The sequence below is a fragment of the Brienomyrus brachyistius genome, chromosome 14 (genome assembly GCF_023856365.1).
Source record: "Brienomyrus brachyistius isolate T26 chromosome 14, BBRACH_0.4, whole genome shotgun sequence".
In the NCBI taxonomy this organism is placed as follows: Eukaryota; Metazoa; Chordata; class Actinopteri; order Osteoglossiformes; family Mormyridae; genus Brienomyrus; species Brienomyrus brachyistius.
Window position 1 is genome coordinate 7,122,974 of NC_064546.1, and position 19,864 is coordinate 7,142,837.

At 38.7% G+C, this 19,864-nt stretch overlaps 1 protein-coding gene across 8 annotated transcripts in view; it reads left to right on the forward strand.

Moving 5' to 3' along the window:
• dph6 (diphthamine biosynthesis 6) overlaps positions 1-19,864 on the forward strand; it is a 28,451-nt gene that overhangs the window by 2,981 nt on the left and 5,606 nt on the right. For 3 of the 8 annotated variants that reach the window (XM_048974138.1, XM_048974139.1, XM_048974140.1), the window contains exons 4-12: positions 4,802-4,875; positions 5,266-5,384; positions 8,132-8,193; positions 10,662-10,756; positions 10,904-10,997; positions 13,052-13,205; positions 13,844-13,969; positions 15,942-16,071; positions 16,262-16,436. In XM_048974138.1, coding sequence (XP_048830095.1) covers positions 4,802-4,875; positions 5,266-5,384; positions 8,132-8,193; positions 10,662-10,756; positions 10,904-10,997; positions 13,052-13,205; positions 13,844-13,969; positions 15,942-16,071; positions 16,262-16,436 — 1,029 coding nt within the window. Of the gene's footprint in view, positions 1-4,801; positions 4,948-5,265; positions 5,385-8,131; positions 8,194-10,661; positions 10,757-10,903; positions 10,998-13,051; positions 13,206-13,843; positions 13,970-15,941; positions 16,072-16,261; positions 16,437-19,864 lie in introns of those variants that run through there. The other 5 variants (XR_007382238.1, XM_048974141.1, XM_048974144.1 and 2 more) reach the window with 5 other exon arrangements.

Sequence of the window (19,864 nt, forward strand, 5' to 3'; positions counted from 1 at the left end):
TTGGGGGGGGGGACTATGACTTTGACTATATTTACCTTAATATACTGCTCAAAAAAAATTAAAGGAACACTTTGAAAACACATCAGATATCAATACGGAAAAAATCATGCTGGATATCTATACTTATGTAGACTGGATAATGTGTTAGGAATGAAAGGATGCCACATCGTTTGATGGAAATGAAATTATCAACCTACAGAGGCCTGAATTCAAAGACACCCCAAACATCAAAGTGAAAAATGATGCGGCAGGCTAGTCCATTTTGCCGAAGTTTCATTTCAGTAACTCAGAATCATACTCAGTAGTTTGTATGGCGCCCATGTGGTTGTATGTTTGCCTGACAATGTGGGGGCATAGTCCTAATGAGACCACGGATGGTGTCCTGGCAGCACAACATTCTCCATGGCTTCTCCAGACCCTTTCACATGTGCTCAGGGTGAACCTGTTCTCATCTGTGAAAAGCACAGGGTGCCAGTGGCAGACCAGCAAATTCTGGTATTCTGTGGCAAATGCCAATCAAGCTCCATGGTGCTGGGCAGGGAGCACAGTGCCCACTAGAGGTCGTTGGGCCCTCAAGCCACCCTCATGAAGTCTGTCTCTGACCAAACAATCAGAAACATTCACACCAGTTGCCTGCTGGAGGTCATTTTGTAGGGCTCCAGCAGTGTTCATCCTGTTCCTCCTTGCACAAAGGAGCAGATACCGATCCTGCTAATGCGTTAAGGGCCTTCTACGGTCCTGTCCAGCTCTCCTTGAGCATCTGCCTGTCTCCTGGAATCTCCTCCATGCCCTTGAGACTGTGCTAGGAGACACAGTAAACCTTCTGGCATTGGCACGTATTGATGTGCCATCCTGGAGGAGTTGGACTACCTGTGCAACCTCTGTAGAGTCCAGGTATCGCCTCATGTTACCAGTAATGACACTGACCGTCGCCAAATGCAAAACTAGTGAAAAAAACATCAGAAAAGATGAGGGGAAAATGCCAGTATTATGAGCCAATAACAGAAAAGGCTATATTTCAAAATTGATAAATTTTTGCTAAAGCTTGCTCATAATATCATGAACATCTCCAGGAAATTTAGTCTTTGGTTTTTGGGTTGTTGCTGAGATATCATTACTTATATGAAATGTGTATCAAAACCAATGCTGTTAGCAGTAGCAGAATAGCAGTTAGTGATCAGTCCATGGTACAGGGTTATTTTTCATGACAACTTCAACTATTGCCAGAACTAGCTGTGGAAATATAATTTAAATTAAAAAATGTTAATTACTATTAAAAAATGAATAAAAAGACAATATTGCCAAAGTAACTGGAAAAAAGAGAATTAATGGTAAAATCAGAATAGTTTATTATTTAAAAGGGCCTTTATTTGTCTAAAACTTGAAAAACTAACAAAAATAAGCGAAGTAAACAGGCTTTTATGCTACTAGGGCAAGGAAAGCATTTTAACATTGGTGTAATAATGCATAAGTTACATACAAGCAGTACTGTTTAATGGGAAGGTGGGAATGTAAGAACATAACTGATATACAGTCAGACTTCGGACATTTACAAGGTTATGTTCCAGAACCCGTCGTGAATGAGGAGGATTCTCGGATGTTTGGTAGTCACTAAAAATGGTAATATTTAACTTAAAATTTGGTGTTTGGTTTTTTTGGAGATGTTCATGACATTATAAGCTAGCTTTAGTAAAAAAATTATCAATTGTGAAATATAGGGTTTTTTTGCTATTGATTTTTTTATATTTTAATCAACTATTACATAGTAAGTATTCATATGGGGATGGCATATTCTTCAATGTATAGAGCTGGACAATACCTTTAAAACAATATGAGGACCATTTCTGTGCAGCTTATATTAAGGTAAATATAGCCAGTCAAAGTCAAAAAAAAAGTTACACTTTTGTTTGCTTAAATTTCCCCCAATATTGATGCAAGACATGCCCAATTTCAGTTTCATAAGTTACTCATGTGACCAAATCAGCATGCCAAGTTTCATTAAAAGCCATGTCAATGAGGTCCGAAAGTGTGATGATTTGACATGTAATGCCAAATGCATGGAATATACTATAAATATTAAGGGTTTAACGGTATATTATTGAACTGTTCATTATGCCCTCTCCAGTTCACTGTGCATACTTAAACTGCACTTTTACGATATGCTTGTCATTTTCCTATACATATTGATGCAAAAATGTTTTTTTTTTTTTTCTGAAAACGTCAGTCTTCGGTTGTCGTTTTTTCAAGGGCTTGAATTTAAAGGTCGTTATAAAATAATAAATAATTTTTCCAATTTCAATTTTGAGTTATTTTTTAAATTAAAATAATTTTTCTTTATGGGGGACTTCTAGAATAGCAAATCTTTTCTTCCAAAAATGTATTTGATATTGCCTCTACAGGCACTGTACATACTATGTATCCTGTTAAAGAGAATACACAAACCACCTACTGGTTATCAGAGTGAAGAAGCATTTTTAATGTTTTCTGTCCTTGAGTTTATGCAGTAGAAATAAAGTAGGCCTAGTTAGTCATGCTGTGATTTTCATTTATTTATTTGACGGGAGTTATATGGGGGAAAAAAGAATTCATTGTTTAAGTGTAATGTACAGTACAGGCCAAAAGTTTGGACACACCTTCTCATTCAATGTGTTTTCTTTATTTTCATGACCATTGGTAGATTCTCACTGAAGGCATCAAAACTATGAATGAACACATGTGGAGTTATGTACTTAAAAAAAAGGTGAAATAACTGAAAACATGTTTTATATTCTAGTTTCTTCAAAATAGCCACCCTTTGCTCTGATGACTGCTTTGCACACTCTTGGCATTCTCTCGATGAGCTTCAATTGGTAATCACCTGAAATGGTTTTCCAGCAGTCTTGAAGGAGTTCTCAGAGGTGTTTAGCACTTGGCCCCTTTGCCTTCACTCTGCGGTCCAGCTCACCCCAAACCATCTCCATTGGGTTCAGGTCTGGTGACTGTGGAGGACAGGTCATCTGCTGCAGCACTCCATCACTCTCCTTCTTGGTCAAATAGCCCTTACACAGCCTGGAGGTGTGTTTGGGGTCATTGTCCTGTTGAAAAATAAATGATCGTCCAACTAAACGCAAACCAGATGGGATGGCATGTCGCTGCAGGATGCTGTGGTAGCCATGCTGGTTCAGTATGCCTTCAATTTTGAATAAATCCCCAACAATGTCACCAGCAAAACACCCCCACACCATCACACCTCCTCCTCCATGCTTCACAGTGGGAACCAGGCATGTGGAATCCATCCATTCACCTTTTCTGCGTCTCACAAAGACACGGCGGTTGGAACCAAAGATCTCAAATTTGGACTCATCAGACCAAAGCACAGATTTCCACTGGCCTAATGTCCATTCCTTGTGTTTCTTGGCCCAAACAAATCTCTTCTGCTTGTTGCTTCTCCTTAGCAGTGGTTTCCTGGCAGCTATTTGACCATGTAGGCCTGATTCGCGCAGTCTCTTCTTAACAGTTGTTCTAGAGATGGGTCTGCTGGTAGAACTCTGTGTGGCATTTATCTGGTCTCTGATCTGAGCTGCTGATAACTTTCGATTTCTGAGGCTGGTGACTCAGATGAACTTGTCTTCAGAAGCAGAGGTTACTCTTGGTCTTCCTTTCCTGGGTCGGTCCTCATGTATGCCAGTTTCGTTGTAGCGCTTGATGGTTTTTGCAACTCCACTTGGGGACACAATTAAAGTTTTTGCAATTTTCCAGACTGACTGACCTTCATTTCTTAAAGTAATGATGGCCACTCGTTTTTCTTTAGTTAGCTGATTGGTCCTTGCCATAATATGAATTTTAACAGTTGTCCAATAGGGCTGTCGGCTGTGTAGTAACCTGACCTCTGCACAACACAACTGATGGTCCCAACCCCATTGATAAAGCAAGAAATTCCACTAATTAACCCTGATAAGGCACACCTGTGAAGTGAAAACCATTTCAGGTGACTACATCTTCAAGCTCATCGAGAGAATTCCAAGAGTGTGCAAAGCAGTAATCAGAGCAAAGGGTGGCTATTTTGAAGAAACTAGAATATAAAATATGTTTTCAGTTATTTCACCTTTTTTTGTTAAGTAAATAACTCCACATGTGTTCATTCATAGTTTTGATGCCTTCAGTGAGAATCTACCAATGGTCATGAAAATAAAGAAAACACATTGAATGAGGTGTGTCCAAACTTTTGGCCTGTACTGTATGTTTTCATTTTCTTCTTAAATAACGATACCGATACTGTACCATTACCATGGTTCGAAAACTGTGACACACAGAACCGTAGGACGATCGTACTGTTACACCCCTAATACACACACGCACACACACATATATAATTATGTATTTGGGGTGGGGGGTGCTAGATGAATAAGGATGATGTTATAATTTATCCCGGGATATTTTGAAATAAAAAATTTAAATAATTTTTAAGGGATATTTTTAAATTAAAATCACATGCCTTTTTTTAAGATATCTCCCAGCTATAATAGGCAGAGGGCAGTGTTGCATTACAATATAGCAGCAAGATTATATTTTGGATCAGTCACTTTAAATCTGTTCTCCTTCGTACAAAATTCATGTTTCAGTTGGCTGAAGATTTAAAATGCCGTTCTTTAACCTGTCTTCTCTTATTTAAGCAGTTTGTAGTTAATTGTTATGGATCCTAGCTTTCATTTGAATTCATCTAGTCAGTTTGTTTTTATAAAAAGACACGCATCTCTTATGTTCTGTATTCTCATAATATTTTGAGAGCTCCCCAGAAACAACCCTGGCCTTTTTCTAACAGGAGGACAAAGGAGTTGAAGCTGTTTCTGTGGGGGCCATTTTGTCAGACTACCAAAGAGTCAGAGTGGAAAATGTGTGAGCAGAATTTCCTCATTCCAATAAAGTAATCCTGGTATAGATAAGACACTTAGATTACATCTTACTCCAGTAAGTTCTTAGTTGCTTCAAACATATATGTTCAGATATAAATTTGGATAAAGCAGCAAAGTAAATAAAGTGCACAGATGCTAAGAAATATATATAAACCTCTAAACTGAATGAGATCTAAAGATTTGTGAAGGGAATCAGAAATTTTTCAGACCTTCTGAAATATTTTTATCTTTGTACATGAAACCATGATTTCTGGGAACAAAATCAAAGTGCCCTATAGTCATGTCAACAGCAAAACGTTATGAAAGTTCTAATTGTCCTTGAACTTTTGTGAGCTTATATCCAGCTCTGCTTTCCCATGTGTTTGTTCTGTAGGTGTGCACGTCTTCATCTGCAGCCTCTGGCTTACTTGTGGCACAGAGACCAAGAAGAGTTGCTTAGTGAGATGATAACAAGTGGTCTAGAAGCCATTATTATTAAAGTAGCAGCATTCGGTAGGTATAAGGTTTACAACTGAGAATTTTGTTATGGACAGTTCTGAGCAAAAGTCTTGGGCAGCATGTTTAAATGATCATGTTTGTGTAAAACTATGCTATTATGTCTGTCAGTGTATTAGCTTAGCCATCTCAAAAATATTAAAATACCCCAGTATTTGCAGCAACCATTCAATACACCCATGTATTTTTTTACCACTAGCACACCTTCTATGTCTAATCAATATCTCCTTAATTTTAACTAACTAAATTAAGTGAGCTGGTATTGAAATTTAACTAATTCGTTGATTAACTCAGGAGCCCCTGAAGAGAGAACTGGGAACTGAGGTGATGTTCTTCTAGCCATCCAACTGGATATTAGTAACTTTTTTGAAGAACTGAAGAAATTCATACAAATTTTTACTGTTGTTCTTAATTTAAATTGTGTGTTTTATTCCAGAAAACACTGAAGGTGATCATGCAATATGCACTTGCTGCTTAGATAAATACCTTTAAACATTTCTATTGATTGCGTAAGACTTTTACACAAATCCATACTGTTGCTTTTCTCCTGACAATAACAAAGTGCCTGATTATGGTTCATTTTCATTGAAGCAATAGTTAGCACACAAATGGTATTTCTTAGCATTTAATTTACATTTTGCCCTAATTGTGATTGGATGTGTATTGTACAGTGTGATGGTATTGAGGTTAGACCAAAGGTTGCAGGAACTTCACTTGGTTTGACATTTAAACATCCATCCAACCATCCCCAAAGTATCTAGTAACTGATCGCCGGGGTGTCTCTCTCAGGCAGCGTGTGGTTCAGGGCTCCATGGATGGGATGCCAGTCTCAGGGCACACACTCGTACATCAGCGAAATTTACAGGCATTGGTTCACTTAGACGAGAGTGTTTCACTTAGGCACAGAAGGAATATGCCAACTCCATGCAGAGAAAGGTTAGGGGTTGAATCCACAGCCCCAGAGGTGAGAGGTAGCCATCTTTGTTGTGAATAAATTAAGCCAAATTTGAATGTGGATCATTTTTTAACCAGCAGCTTCTTTCTGACGCATTTATATGTGATTTGAGATTTGCCTTTACCAATAACAGCCTTCTAACTACACTTAACCATTGCTTATATTCCGTATACTTATCTAGGTTCTGATTTTTACTGGTTTGCATTTTGCTGGGCTGTTCAGCCCCAGAGTTTGAGATCTATGGTACATTTCTCTGTGTAGTAATTAAGAATCTGAAAGGGAAGCATCACAGTCCTCTAAGACATTTTTTGGACAGCTCTATTTAATCTGTTTTCACAGTAATTCTGTCAGTCAGGTTGAAGAGACAATATCCTCATAACTGCCTCAAATATTTTTTGAAAGTAAATTTTGTTGAAAATATTTATTTGAACACCACCCTTGTTGAAGAAATCAAGTATTTTTGTACAGCAGGGGTGCCTAACCTTTTTTAACTTTTCAAGTGGCTAGTGTGCGGAGATCTACCAGCTCAAATCGGGAGCCATAGCTATTACTCTTTTACTCTAGAATTATTACTCTAGCTATTGCCTTTCTACATAGTTAACATGCACACAGCAAATCCAGACCAATCCAGGTAATTCTCTAAATTGAAAAAGTGTAAATAAATGTATTTCTCTACCTTAGTGGGACCACTGGCACTGGGAAGATGCAGCTAGGCAAAAATTGACTGTTGTTCTGCTAACTGACTTTTCAGGTCTCACGTTTTTCAGCTGCTTATGGCTGTTTTAGCAGGGAACTCAGTCTTGTAGCTTTTGTGCATCGTTTTGAAATGCCGCTCCAAATTGCCCTTCTTCGGTAAAGCCACGCCTGCATTGCATATAAGATATATGGACTTTGAATTGAAGTAAACAAAAAAAATCCTCTTCCCACTGAATGAAAATGATACGTTTTTGATCTTTTGGCTTCTGATATGTTTGCGTGCTAAATGTTTACAGTACACGATTAGTTCCACACTGAAAAAAGGGCGCACGTGCGTGCAATCGGTTTAAAATTACTCCATGATCAAATAGTCCATCGCGATCGACTGTTTGGGCACCCCTGTTCTACAGTGTAACCATATGGATATTATCGAGAGGAGTTGCAGCACACGATTTGTTGGCAATTCTAGTCTGTACCAGGAACTGAGAAGAATGGCTGTGAGGGCTCTGAGGGCAGATGATGAGGCGTTTTTTAGACAAATCAGTGAGCAAGGAACACACCATCTGTGGTCTAGTGACCCACGTCCCACTTAGAGGAATCGCAGCATTATGCACATGCTGCATCAGGGCATGCTCCCCAACCTGACCGGACCTGACCTGTAATCAAATGCCTGTGATCAGAATGCCTGTGTCGCTTCAAGCCCAGCCTCAGCACATCTGCAGGTTTTTGAACAAGGCCCTATACCCCCAGGTCCCTGGGTGCTGCTGTGGGTGGCTGCCCCTCACAGCCAGCTTGCTCTTACTTGCAGAGAGCAAATTGAGGGAAGTATAAAGAATTTCTCCATGGGGTTCAAAAAAATATCAATAATTATTAAATATGGGAGACTAGGATAGTTTCTAGTACCTTAGCAAAAGATAAATGTTTGTTTTTGCGTGTTTTTTCCCTACTTCGTGGACCCTAATTCTCAAAAGAGGTGAAAATAGAAAAAGAATGCGTAAAAGTGTTAATAGTTCTTAGTGTCATGTTACTTTTCTTTGTACCATAACTGTATTCTTTCTCATCTTTGACTTTTATGTGTTGTGCTGTTTTTCAGGATTGGATCCAGAAAAGCATTTAGGAAAATCTTTGGTTGAAATTGAGCCATATCTTAAACAGGTGGGAAGCACTGCATTTTTTCTTAATATAAAACATGTATGTTAACTTTTAGTGGACATTTCATACAGAAGTGAAAGCTGGGAAGATCAAAATGAAAGGTATGACTTAACATGTCATGAAGATAATGACACAGAATGCAAAACATTAAATAGGAGGGTCATTCCATTTTGAATCTCATTTCCAAAAAAATGTTTTTGCATCACTAGTTTTGATTTTGATGAAATTTGGCATGTGAATTTCACATACCTTCCAGAGCTCAAATTTTAGTTTTCTACACCTCGGGTAGCAAAAAACAGTTCAGTGTTTTCTAATGATCTGTAACTTTTTTATTGTTACTTAACTCAACTATATTTCATTGGACAGCTCAGAAAGAGTACTTTTTCAAATTACAATATGTGTCTTAAGGTCAAGGTTCATCTTATCTTTTGGCTATAAAAACAGTTAAGGGCTTGGAGTAGAAAAATTCAGTTTTTCATAGTGAACTGCATATATAAGTATATTTGTATGCAAAACATAATTTCTGCATTCGTTTGAGTAACAGTATTTTTTTTCTTTGAAAGCAGAGTACTTTCCTCTTTATAAAGTAAAAAAAAAGATCCCTCCTCCAACATGTCGTTTTTTGAGGCTCAAAAATAGCCTTTCGTTGTTTTTTTAATAACCAAAAGTAGCTTGAAAATATGCAGTTTGCAAGATGAACTTTCACTTGAAAAAAGACACTTAGACTTATGCAGGTCCACTACAAAGTATTCACACCCCTTCACTCTTTCCATATTTTATTGCATTACAGACTTATTCTGAAATAGATTTGCGTGTGGTTTTCTTTTACAAAATCTACACAAAATTGTCCATAATGGCAAAGTGAAAAGTTTTCAGACATTTTATAAAATTTATAAAAAATGTGAACATTTAAACTTAATAGGTACATAAGTATTCATACCCTTGGCTATGACACTCAAAATTTAGCTCAGGTGCCTCTGATTTCTGCTGATCATCCTTGAAATGCTTCCACAACTCGATTGTAGTCCACCTGAGGTAAATTCAGTTGATGGAACATGATTTGGAATGACACACACTTGTGTATATATATGGTCTCAAAGTTGACAGTGTATATCAGAGCAGAAACCAAGCAATGAAGTCCAGGGAATTGTCTGTAGACCACCGGATTGTGGCAAGGCACAAATCTGGGAAGGATACAAAAAATGTAGGCAGCATTAAAGGTCCCAAAAAGCACTATGGTCCATTATTCGGAAATGGAAGAAGGTTGGAACAACCAGGACCCTCCTTAAAACAGGCACAGCTCATCACCTGGCCAACACCACCCCTGCTGTGAAACATGGTGGTGGCAGCATCATGCTGTGGGGATGTTTTTCTGCGGCAGGAACTGGGCGACAAATCCGTATAGAGGGTAAGATGACAGCAACCAAATATAGAGATTCTTCAAGAAAACCTGCTTCTGTAGTGCTCTGGAACTGAGATTAGAGTGACAATTCATCTTCCAAGACATCAATGACCCGAAGCACAAAGCCAAGATAACATAGGAGTGGCTTCAGGAGCAGTCTGTGAATGTCCTTAAGTGCCCCAGCCAGAGCCCGGACTTGAATCCAATCAAACATCTCTGGAAAGACCTAAAAAATGGCTGTCTGCTGGCACTGCCCATCCAGCCTGACTGGGCTTGAGAGCATCTGCAGGGAAGAATGGGAGAAAATCTCCAAAAACAGGTGTGCCAAACTTGTAGAGGCATACCCAAGAAGACTTGAGGCTGTGATTGCAGCCAGAGGTGCTTCAATAAAATATTTAGCCATGGGTGTGAATACTTATGAAACACGGGATTAACAAGGTTTTGGCAATAAAAAAATTTGCACATCTTTGTAAAAAGTTGTTTTTGCCTTGTCATTATGGGGTATTGTGTGTAGATCTTTGAGGAACAACTATACTCAAATCTTTTTCAGAATAAGTCTATAACGTAACAAAGTGAAGGGGTGTGTACTTTCTGGTGGCACTACAATCTTAGAATTTAATTTGAATTTCTGAGCTCTGGAAGGTATGTGTTATTCACATGCCAAATTTAGTCAAAAATGGTAATGCAATGGTCATTTGTTGAATTAAAATGGAATGACCCAGCTAAATTGCCACATGTTTAAAATCTTTAAAAAAATAGAAATAATGAAATGATTGTCTTAATCTAAAGCAGTGGTTCTCAAACTCGGTCCTCGGGACCCACTGCCCTGCTTGTTTTCCAGCTATCCCTGCTGCCCACAAAAGTCCCAGCTGTCTTTCAGCTTCTGATTGACTGAACACACCTGATCCAGGTAATCAGAAGCTGAAAGACAGCTGGGACTTGTGTGTGGGGCAGGGATAGCTGGAAAACAAGCAGGGCAGTGGGGCCCAAGGACCGAGTTTGAGAACCACTGATCTAAATGATGAAGAAAAATATTTAACGTCATTTAACATGCTTTGTTCTCTCGCAGCTTTCTGAAAAATATGGAGTACATGTTTGTGGTGAAGGAGGAGAGTATGAGTCCATTACTCTGGACTGTCCCCTCTTCAAAAAAAAAATTCTTATGTATGTATTGCCTGTACTTATGGCTTGGTTTATATTTACCCTTTTAATGAAAGCTAAAGGTACATCTAACTATTCTGTCAGTGGATTTGAATACATAAGCAAAAACATGTTCAGCTTTATAAACCGACTGTTCTGGTTTTTCTGCAGAGATTCCATGGAAACAGTGATACATTCAGCAGATGCTTTCGCTCCAGTTGGCTTTCTGCGCTTTTTAAAAATGCATACAGAACAGAAAGCTAATGTGAGTTTTGCTTTCACTGAAAATGTTAGTCTTTGGTGGAAAAATTTTGCACTTAGTGGAATATATATAGTTTTAGCACCAGTCCACCACTGCAGATACTTTAGTATGTGAGTCAACGACTCAAAAACCATTTGATAGATCTTATCAGATTTTGCACAGGCATAGTATGGGTGAGGAAGTAAAGGTGATAAAATCTTGTGACAGATCGACCCAAAATTGAAGTAATGGTGCATAATGATACCAAAAAAAAATCACTTGATCCCATTACGATCATAACTCAAAAACTGTATGATGAATGTGTGTTCAAACTTTACAGAGGTATTGTATGTGCCTAACTGGAAAGAATAAAATTTTGAGCCAGATCTCCCCAAAACTGAAGCGCTGCCACTTAGTGGCACCAAAAGGAAGGGTGAAAGCAGATAAGATTTGATCTTGTTATACCAGGTACCATACTTTTGGTATGTGAAGAAAGTAGGTGTTGGTTTCCCACAGGCATAAAACTGGTACTGTCACTGAATGACATCACAATTTGAATTTGAAAAATGGCTGTAGTATATTATAGGGCTGAACAATGTACGGTATCAATACCAACATTGCATGTTATGCACATGCAATCCTTACACAGTCAGCTAAATTGAGATCAGGTTTTTTTATTCCTTCATACTATACAGCGCAGAGGGTTTCGCTAGAAAGTTTTATTCTGTCAGGAAAAGAAACTTAGCAAGGAATTTAAAGATTATTCCTTTTCAAGATTGTCTATTTTATGTTAAAGAAATCCACTTCTGCTGCTTTTGAATGAACACTGCATGCATTCTCTGAGACAATAATTTTCATCCTTGCTTTTTATATTTGAAAATTTTTCAATAGCATGCTACCCTAGTCAATGGAGAGGTCAATGGAAAAGTGGAAATTACCAAAAGTACTTTACCTGGTGTGGTGGAAAAGCACCCGTGGGAATTGTGCAGGCGGGGCGGCATGGTGGTGCACTGGTTAGCACTGTTGCCTCTGGGACTCGGGTTCGAGTCTCCGCCTGGGTCACACGTGTGCGGAGTTTGCATGTTCTCCCCATGTCGTCGTGGGGTTTCCTCCGGGTACCCCGGTTTCCCCCCACAGTCCAAAAACATGCTGAGGCTAATTGGACTTGCTAAATTGCCCATAGGAATGCATGTGAGAGTGAATGTTGTGTAAGTGTGCCCCCCATCCTGGGTTGTTCCCTGCCTCGTGCTCATTGCTTCCGGGATAAGCTCCGGACCCCCCACGACCCAGTAGGATAAGCGGTTTGGAAAATGGATGGATGGAATTGTGCAGGCTGGTGAGTGTAGGACGAGTACAGATTAGATGGGCAGAGCAAGTGGTGGTGTTCTCCAGGGAATATGATGCTGTCATTCTGACAGTTTCCCTTTCCAGTTTAAAATAGTTTTTTTCACCATGACGTGAGTATTCACTCTTTGCAGTGGCAATCCAATAAAAGTTATTTTACTTTAGGTAAAACTTCAACTTGTAACCGTGTATTTTTTTGTTGATAAACCTATTTTTTAAATCTAAGAAAAAATTGTCACAAAAAAAATTAACCAAAACTTAAATGCAGATCGCAATGACAAAACAGTTGATAGTAACCCAGATCTCCAAGCTGACTTCTGAGGGATCATGCAAGAAGAGATCAGGTTCATCAATTGGTCCTTTATTGAGGCAGTATAAATACATACCGGAGCGGTGATGGAATCAAGGAACTGCTGCAGGAGTCCAGAGGAACCTGATGATATGGCAGTGAGAGTCCCAGGCCAGAGAAGGGTCTGCTGAGGAAACTTCTAAGGATCAAATGATGGCTGATACTGTATAAAGGACAAGCACCTCATCCGGGCTCTGCTTTGTAATGTGTAATCTATAATAGGTTTCTGCTGTAACTCTCCATTGAATAAACATTTATGGAAAATAGGTGGAAGTTAAATCTTTTTTATTAACCTTCTTAACATATTTTTTTGATTCATATGTGGAAATTGTTGATTTTGTTCTACTTTTGTACGCTTTTCCCTTACCATTGTGCAATGCTACAGGATTCCTCTAGTTGGTGTTGCCATCTCCAGCGTTGTCCTTGCCAGAATTCCATTGAAGAAATGGAACATGCTGATAAGTCTGAAGATACCCAGGATACATTAACATCAAAATCTTTCAGCAGCGATGTGGTGAATTATTCTCAGCAGGAATATGGTGAGATTGCAATATATTACATAGTTAGGCTTGTCATTTATCTTGGACATGTTTGTTTTTCCACTGTTATATTCTTAAATAATCAATAATTAGATTGTAGGATTTTTTTGTTTACTTTTCGTTGAGTTAAATAGTTTTCAACCACTTTCTGCTTTAAGAAAACTAAAGGAACATTTTTTTAAAAGTAACTCAAATCTTTGAATAAATTTACTAATTTGATCTTGTAGACTGATTTTAAAAGCTTTTAGCTAATCTGCAGTAAGCAAGTTATGTATATCCGAATTATTTATTCAATGAAAAACAAGCCTTGGTTTTTGTGTAAGCATTTGACAGCAATTTCTGTTCAAGTACTTAATTTTCAACAATTAATGAATGATTGAATAAATGAATGGATGTTGTGTTTTAAACCCCTGACTCTGTTCAGGGTATGTGAATGGATAGATGGATGGCTCATGTTTTAAAATAACTTTCTTGAACTTGAAAATAAATACACTAAGATTAACATTGGATGTACATTCAATGTATTTCCTTTTCTCTTTGTAGTATTTTTACTTGTCCATTTGTCATCCATATGTATTCATTGTTGTAATGAAGATGCTACAACTATTACTGAAAACATTTTGAAAATATTCTTTAAGATACCATTGTTCAAAGTTCAAACAGAACAACACTGGGATATCAGTGGATCTGTGACATCGCTGGGTCCTGTTCTGAAGATCAAAACATCCATGACCAAACAAAGCAAGCATTTTCATTGTTACAAGGTATGTTGACTTAGCATATATAAACCTTTAAATGAACTTTTCTGAAAATCCAGTAAATCTACCTACTCATAATATAAAGAAGACAATATTTTGCAAAATTCATTCCTCAGTAATCATTGCCCATACATTTATAAACTAGGAAAGAGGACTTGCAGACTGACAAAACTATAGTCCCTGCACAGCCCCATCACCTGCTCCACCCATTTAATCCATACTCCTTGCACACTCACCAGCCTGTACTGTTTCTTGAAGTACAGGATGGGATGGATCAACTGGAAATGTGAAAGCCAATGTCTTTTTTACCTGAATACTGAGTCCTAATTGTAACATGTAAAATTACGCTTATTTATTATATTCCCATACATATGGTTTTAGCATTGTTCTGCTGCCACTGACTATGCCTTAGTATGTAAGGAGATAAGTCAGAAACCATTTGACAGAACTTTTTCAAACTTTCCATGAACTGGAAGTGATAAAATTTTGAGACAGATTGCCCAAAACAAAGAAAGGTGGCATGGTTTACTTTTTGCCGATTTAACCTAATTTTAAAAACTTTAATACTTCCGACAATTGACATTTTGAAAAGAAGACAGGTTACGGATATAGTCAGCATTTTTTCATGTTTCTACAATAAGATTTAAGCGAGTTATGAACTGAAATACACAAGAAAGATATGCGGCATCGCCGGCGATGCCGTCGACCCCAGAGGGTTAACACCTCTGGGTGTTGCATGAGATGATTTTCTGAATATTCTGAAATATAGTCTATATTGATTTATGGTCACTAGTCTCCCCATTCTGCAAATTTTAGGTGTATCTGGTTGGCACAGATAAATGGCTTTGTTCTGGCCCCAAATTTCACTCTCAACTGTGTGTGTGTGTCTGTATTTGTTTATTTGTGTGTCTATGTCTGAAAAGGAGAGTGATTAACCATATTTTCCCCTTTTGTGGGAAAGGAATTGGTATACTCTAAATTAGGGGTGTCAAACTGCAGTCCTGGAGGGCTGGAGCCCTGTGTAGCTTAGTTCTTTCCCTGTTCTACCACTACCACGTTCACACTACCCGTGTTTTCAGTGCTCAAAAACAGATTCTGGAAACTCCATTTTTGCATTGCAGCATGGATCCGTGAAATGGAGACTTATGAAAACGCAAAATCTAAATGTTCCCTAATTGGTCCATACTCATAACATGATCATTCCCTCATTTGATCCTGCTAGTTACAAGCTCTCATTGTCTGATTGGTCACTTGGTTAACCTACAAGGAAGTGAACAGCATTCTAGTATAGTGAGTATGGATGACATGCTTTCAATAGCACTGTCATTGCCTGGCAAATAGAATGCTACATAGTATGCATGCTGCATACTTGGGTAAAAAGTAACTAATTTACTGGTACTTGCACCAATGCACGCATGCCCAATGTAGGCTAATAGCTACATCATATATACTTTCGCTTGTTTCAATGTGGATTGAAATACTTTTGTAAGTGATGCGAATGCCTGTTTGGATGGAGATTGTTTTTGTTTCAAACAAAAACATATCAGTGTAAATGTAGCCTCAGAGTCACATGTAAAAACTAGGACTTGGAGCGTTACTGTAAAAACACATTTATTGGTTTTCACGGTTCCTATTGATCCAGCCCATACTTTTGTACAGGTTGGTGAGTGCTTGATGAGTAGAGATTACATGGGCAGAGCGGATAATGTACCTGTCCGGGTAATACAATGCCATTGTTCTGATAGACCCCCTTTCTAGTTAAAGCTAAGCATTTTTAAAATAACCCAAATCATCATGATTTCTATAATTCTAGGTAAAATGTTGTGTGTGTGGAAAATTGTCCATATTTCAGAAATTATTTTATTTAGCGCAAATGATGAGAACCCAGCACACTATGCAGATATATATTTTGAAACAATTGTTAGCATTTAATGGTTTGCTATGCAGTTACCTTTGGTCATTGATAAACTGTTCGCAGGTCAATTGAAAAAAAATGGAAGTGTATTTAAAGATATTGTCCTAGTGCATTTGTACTTGAGGAGGATGGCGGACTTTGCAGCAGTAAACTCAGTGTACCAGGCCTTCTTTGAGCACGATCCTCCTGCCAGGTACCTTTGCTTTGTAATGCTTTTAAGTCAAGATTTAATTGTCTGCATTTGAGTAACATCCTGTACATTATACTGAACTACCTGATATAGCAATTGCCTTAATGGAAAGATCATTATCATAAGATCTTGAAGGGTAAATATAAGAAATGAAATATGATCATGTGATACTGCCTTTTTTCCATTTCTTTAGAGTATGTCTTGAGACGCTTCTTCCTGGCAAACAACTGATTCAGATGGACTGCCTGCTGCATCACTATGTTGGGCTGGTTCCTGAAGGTGCTTCAGAATGCAAGCATTGTTTGCATGTTCAGAGTCTGTCCCACTGGGCACCCGCAAACATTGGGCCCTACAGTCAGGCTGTCAAGGTAAACCGCTCATGGGGATTGGTTTGTGGGTGCAGATCTGAACTTAAAAAATGAATGTCATATAAATATTATCCATTGTATTCCCTGGCCTTCAGGGAATACATATGGCTTTAGCACTGGTCTGTCACTGCCACCACAGATATTTTGGTATGTGAACCAATAACTCAAAAACAATTCAGCAGATAATTTTCAAACATTGCAGATTACAACTGCCACTGGTAAAACTTTGAGACAAATTGCCCCAAAATTGAAGCAATACTGCTTAGTGGCAACAAAGGGAAGGGTGAAAGCAGATGACATTTGACATTGTGAATGTCAAGAGGCATTTGATGGATCTTTTTATCCATCCATCCATCCATCCATCCATTTTCCAAACCGCTTATCCTATTGGGTCGCGGGGGGTCCGGAGCCTATCCTGGAAGCAATGGGCACGAGGCAGGGAACAACCCAAGATCCCGCCAGCCGGATCTTTTTACTGATTCACAAAAAGATTATATAGATGAAAATCTACATCAGGTTTTATTTTCAGACGTATTGCCCCAAAAACAGTGTAGCAGTGCTGTAGAGCAGCAAAGGAAGGAGATGGTAGCTGTTGAAGATCTTTTTCAAACTTTGCAGGCGCATTGTATGGGTCACAAACAGGTGATTAAATTTTGAGACGGATTGCCCCAAAATCAAAGCACTGCTGTGTAGTGATATACGTGAAAAAAGGGGTAGTTTCAGACATTTTGATCCCATTAGCACAGTAACTCAGAATATGTTTTACATATCTTTTTTACAGGCCACAAAAAACTGCCCATGGCCCTTCCAGGGCTCCATGTATACCATTAGTGTATTTGTCACAGTTCTTACTGATAAGTAATAGTCATGGTACTAATTAGATATAAAGAATATGAATAATATAAAAAACAACATTCAAAGAAAAGCAGTTAACCACCTATTTCGGTGGAATATGCATTGAATGAATGTGTAGTTTCAGAAGTAAGAGTCAAAACAAGGACTCCAAGCATTCAGATAAAAACACATTTATTAACTTTCGCATTTACAGGTGACCCACCCAGTACTTCTAGAATTTGTACAAGTTAGTGAGTGTGGGAGGAATAAGGATTGGATGGGTGGGGCAAGTTATGGAATTGTCCGGGGAATACAATGCCATCATTCCCACAGTCCCCCTTTCTAGTTTCTTGCACCCAATTTATTTATTTATATGTAGCGCTTTTAACAACAGTCATTGTCACAAAGCACTTCCCATATAACCGGCCAGAACCCCACCAAGCAAGCCTGAGGCAACAGTGGCAAGGAAAAACTCCCTCTAGCAGGAAGAAACCTTGAGAGGAACCTAGTCAGGAGTCCAGCTGAGGGTTCACACGGTGTAGTGTCGGCTCGGGATCAGCTCGGAAAAGAGAAGATGGAGAAGAGTTATTGCCCTACACCTAACTTAACCTCCGGCAGTACTAAAGTAACTATGGCAGCCTGGCTAAAAGAGATACCTGGAAGGAAGCACAGAAATTAGGGTTTCCAGGGGTTTTGGCATCAAGCCAACCTACCGTCCACAGCTTAAACGATCGACGAGAGTGGCAGGATGACAGCCTCAATCCTCCCTTTCACCTTTAATCTCAAACCTCCAGATTTCCCATTCACCTTAGAAAAGGGGATTTTACTATCCAAAAGACTGGCTAAAGATGTATGTCTTAAGCCTTGACTTAAAAGCAGAGATTATGTCTGAGTTCTGAACACTAATAGGATGTTTATTCCATAACTGTGGTGCTTTATGAGCAAATGCTCATACATCCTTTATTCTGGTTATGGATAGAAGACCTGCATCTTGTGATCTAAGCGTACAATTCAGAATGTAGTTGCAAATGAGGTCACTCACATACTGTGATTCAAGACCATTTACAGCTCTTATAGGTTAAGAGCAGTATTTTGTAGTCAGCACAAAATCTAACTGGAAGCCAGTGTAGTGAAGATAAAATTGGGGTAATATGATCATATTTGTTAGTTTTGGTGAGTAAACATGAGTACTGACGCATCTGCTGCCTGCTTGTTCGATTTAACCATGCAAATAAGTCAAACATGTACAGTATGAAAAATAAATAAATAAAAACTCACCCGCGCTAATGTCAGAGTTCCCCTCACCCACCAGCAAAATTCCTGTTAAAAGTGTGTCCCTAATAATAGAAGCAACTCACTGCTCAAAAGGTATGAGCCCCGGAATTCCACTACCTTCTCCAGTGGTGTTGAGACTCTTACGGTGAGCTGCTACTCGCTTATTTACGTCGACTAATATCCGACCATTTCTTTTTAATTTCTGGCACAGCGCGACTTTCCAAACTTACATTTTTAAATATCTCCGCCACGCTGTGCCACTCCATCAATTTTCTTTGGTTGCTGATGCCATTACTTAATCCACCAAACAGAATTTTTCATCTTTCCTCATTTTCACTAAGCAAGACCTCCACTTTGCATTCACTGAAATTTTTCTTTTAGGAGGAGTCAAGGCGTGACTGTGGGCTCTTTCACGTGCCTAAAATTTCATGCCAATTGGGATTTTAAAGGGATTGTGTGTATGTCTGTGGTTACGTACAGTTTTGCACATGTGGATTTTTTTCTTGCGTATGCACATTCCTAGTTTTGTCCGTTCGCCATGTTTTAGTGTGAATTCTACGCATGTCGTTATACATGAGGCCCCTGGTTACATGGTCCTGGGCTTTTGAACGGGGACTTTTGTGGATCCGGGCCACTTGCATGTGTTGATTTCGCACCGTAGAACAGAACTGGGATGTTTATGTTACAAAAGCTTGCGAGATGCAAAAAGGCCATGGGTTAAACTAAAGGTATAATTTCATACGAAATTACACCTGCAAGCCAAAACAACGGACCATAAATCATTTTGTTAGTTATTTGTTAGGGATCGATCGCGATCAAAACTAGATACAACCTTTTATTTATACGACCCACGATGGGTACATGACTCCTATTAAATCTGGCCAGCAGATATAACTTTTGTTTTCTACAAAACGATGTAACTTTATCCCACTAACATAAGCATTTGCAAATTTAACCGCCGGCACCGCGTGTATTCCACAAAACTATACTGGTACAGTAAGTGATCGAATTTTCCAATGCAGAAATATGGAGATACAGGTAAAAATGTAGCAATTGATGCATTACATGTAATTGGGGTACAAAAATGATAACTTGAGATAATTGTATCTTCTGCTACCTCTCTTTCTGTACTTCGTGTCAGCACCGGGGCTTGTGGTCAATCGTTCATAAATCATCGCTGTACCTCCCTAGTAGTTCGTGTTCCAATGAAAAGTACCTATTCTGGAGTGGGTGCTAAAAAGGGTTCTGGAACTGCCTCCAAGTAACTACAATCGAGCCGGGTTCTAGTAGTATGAACACGACAAAAGTCCTGATTCTGG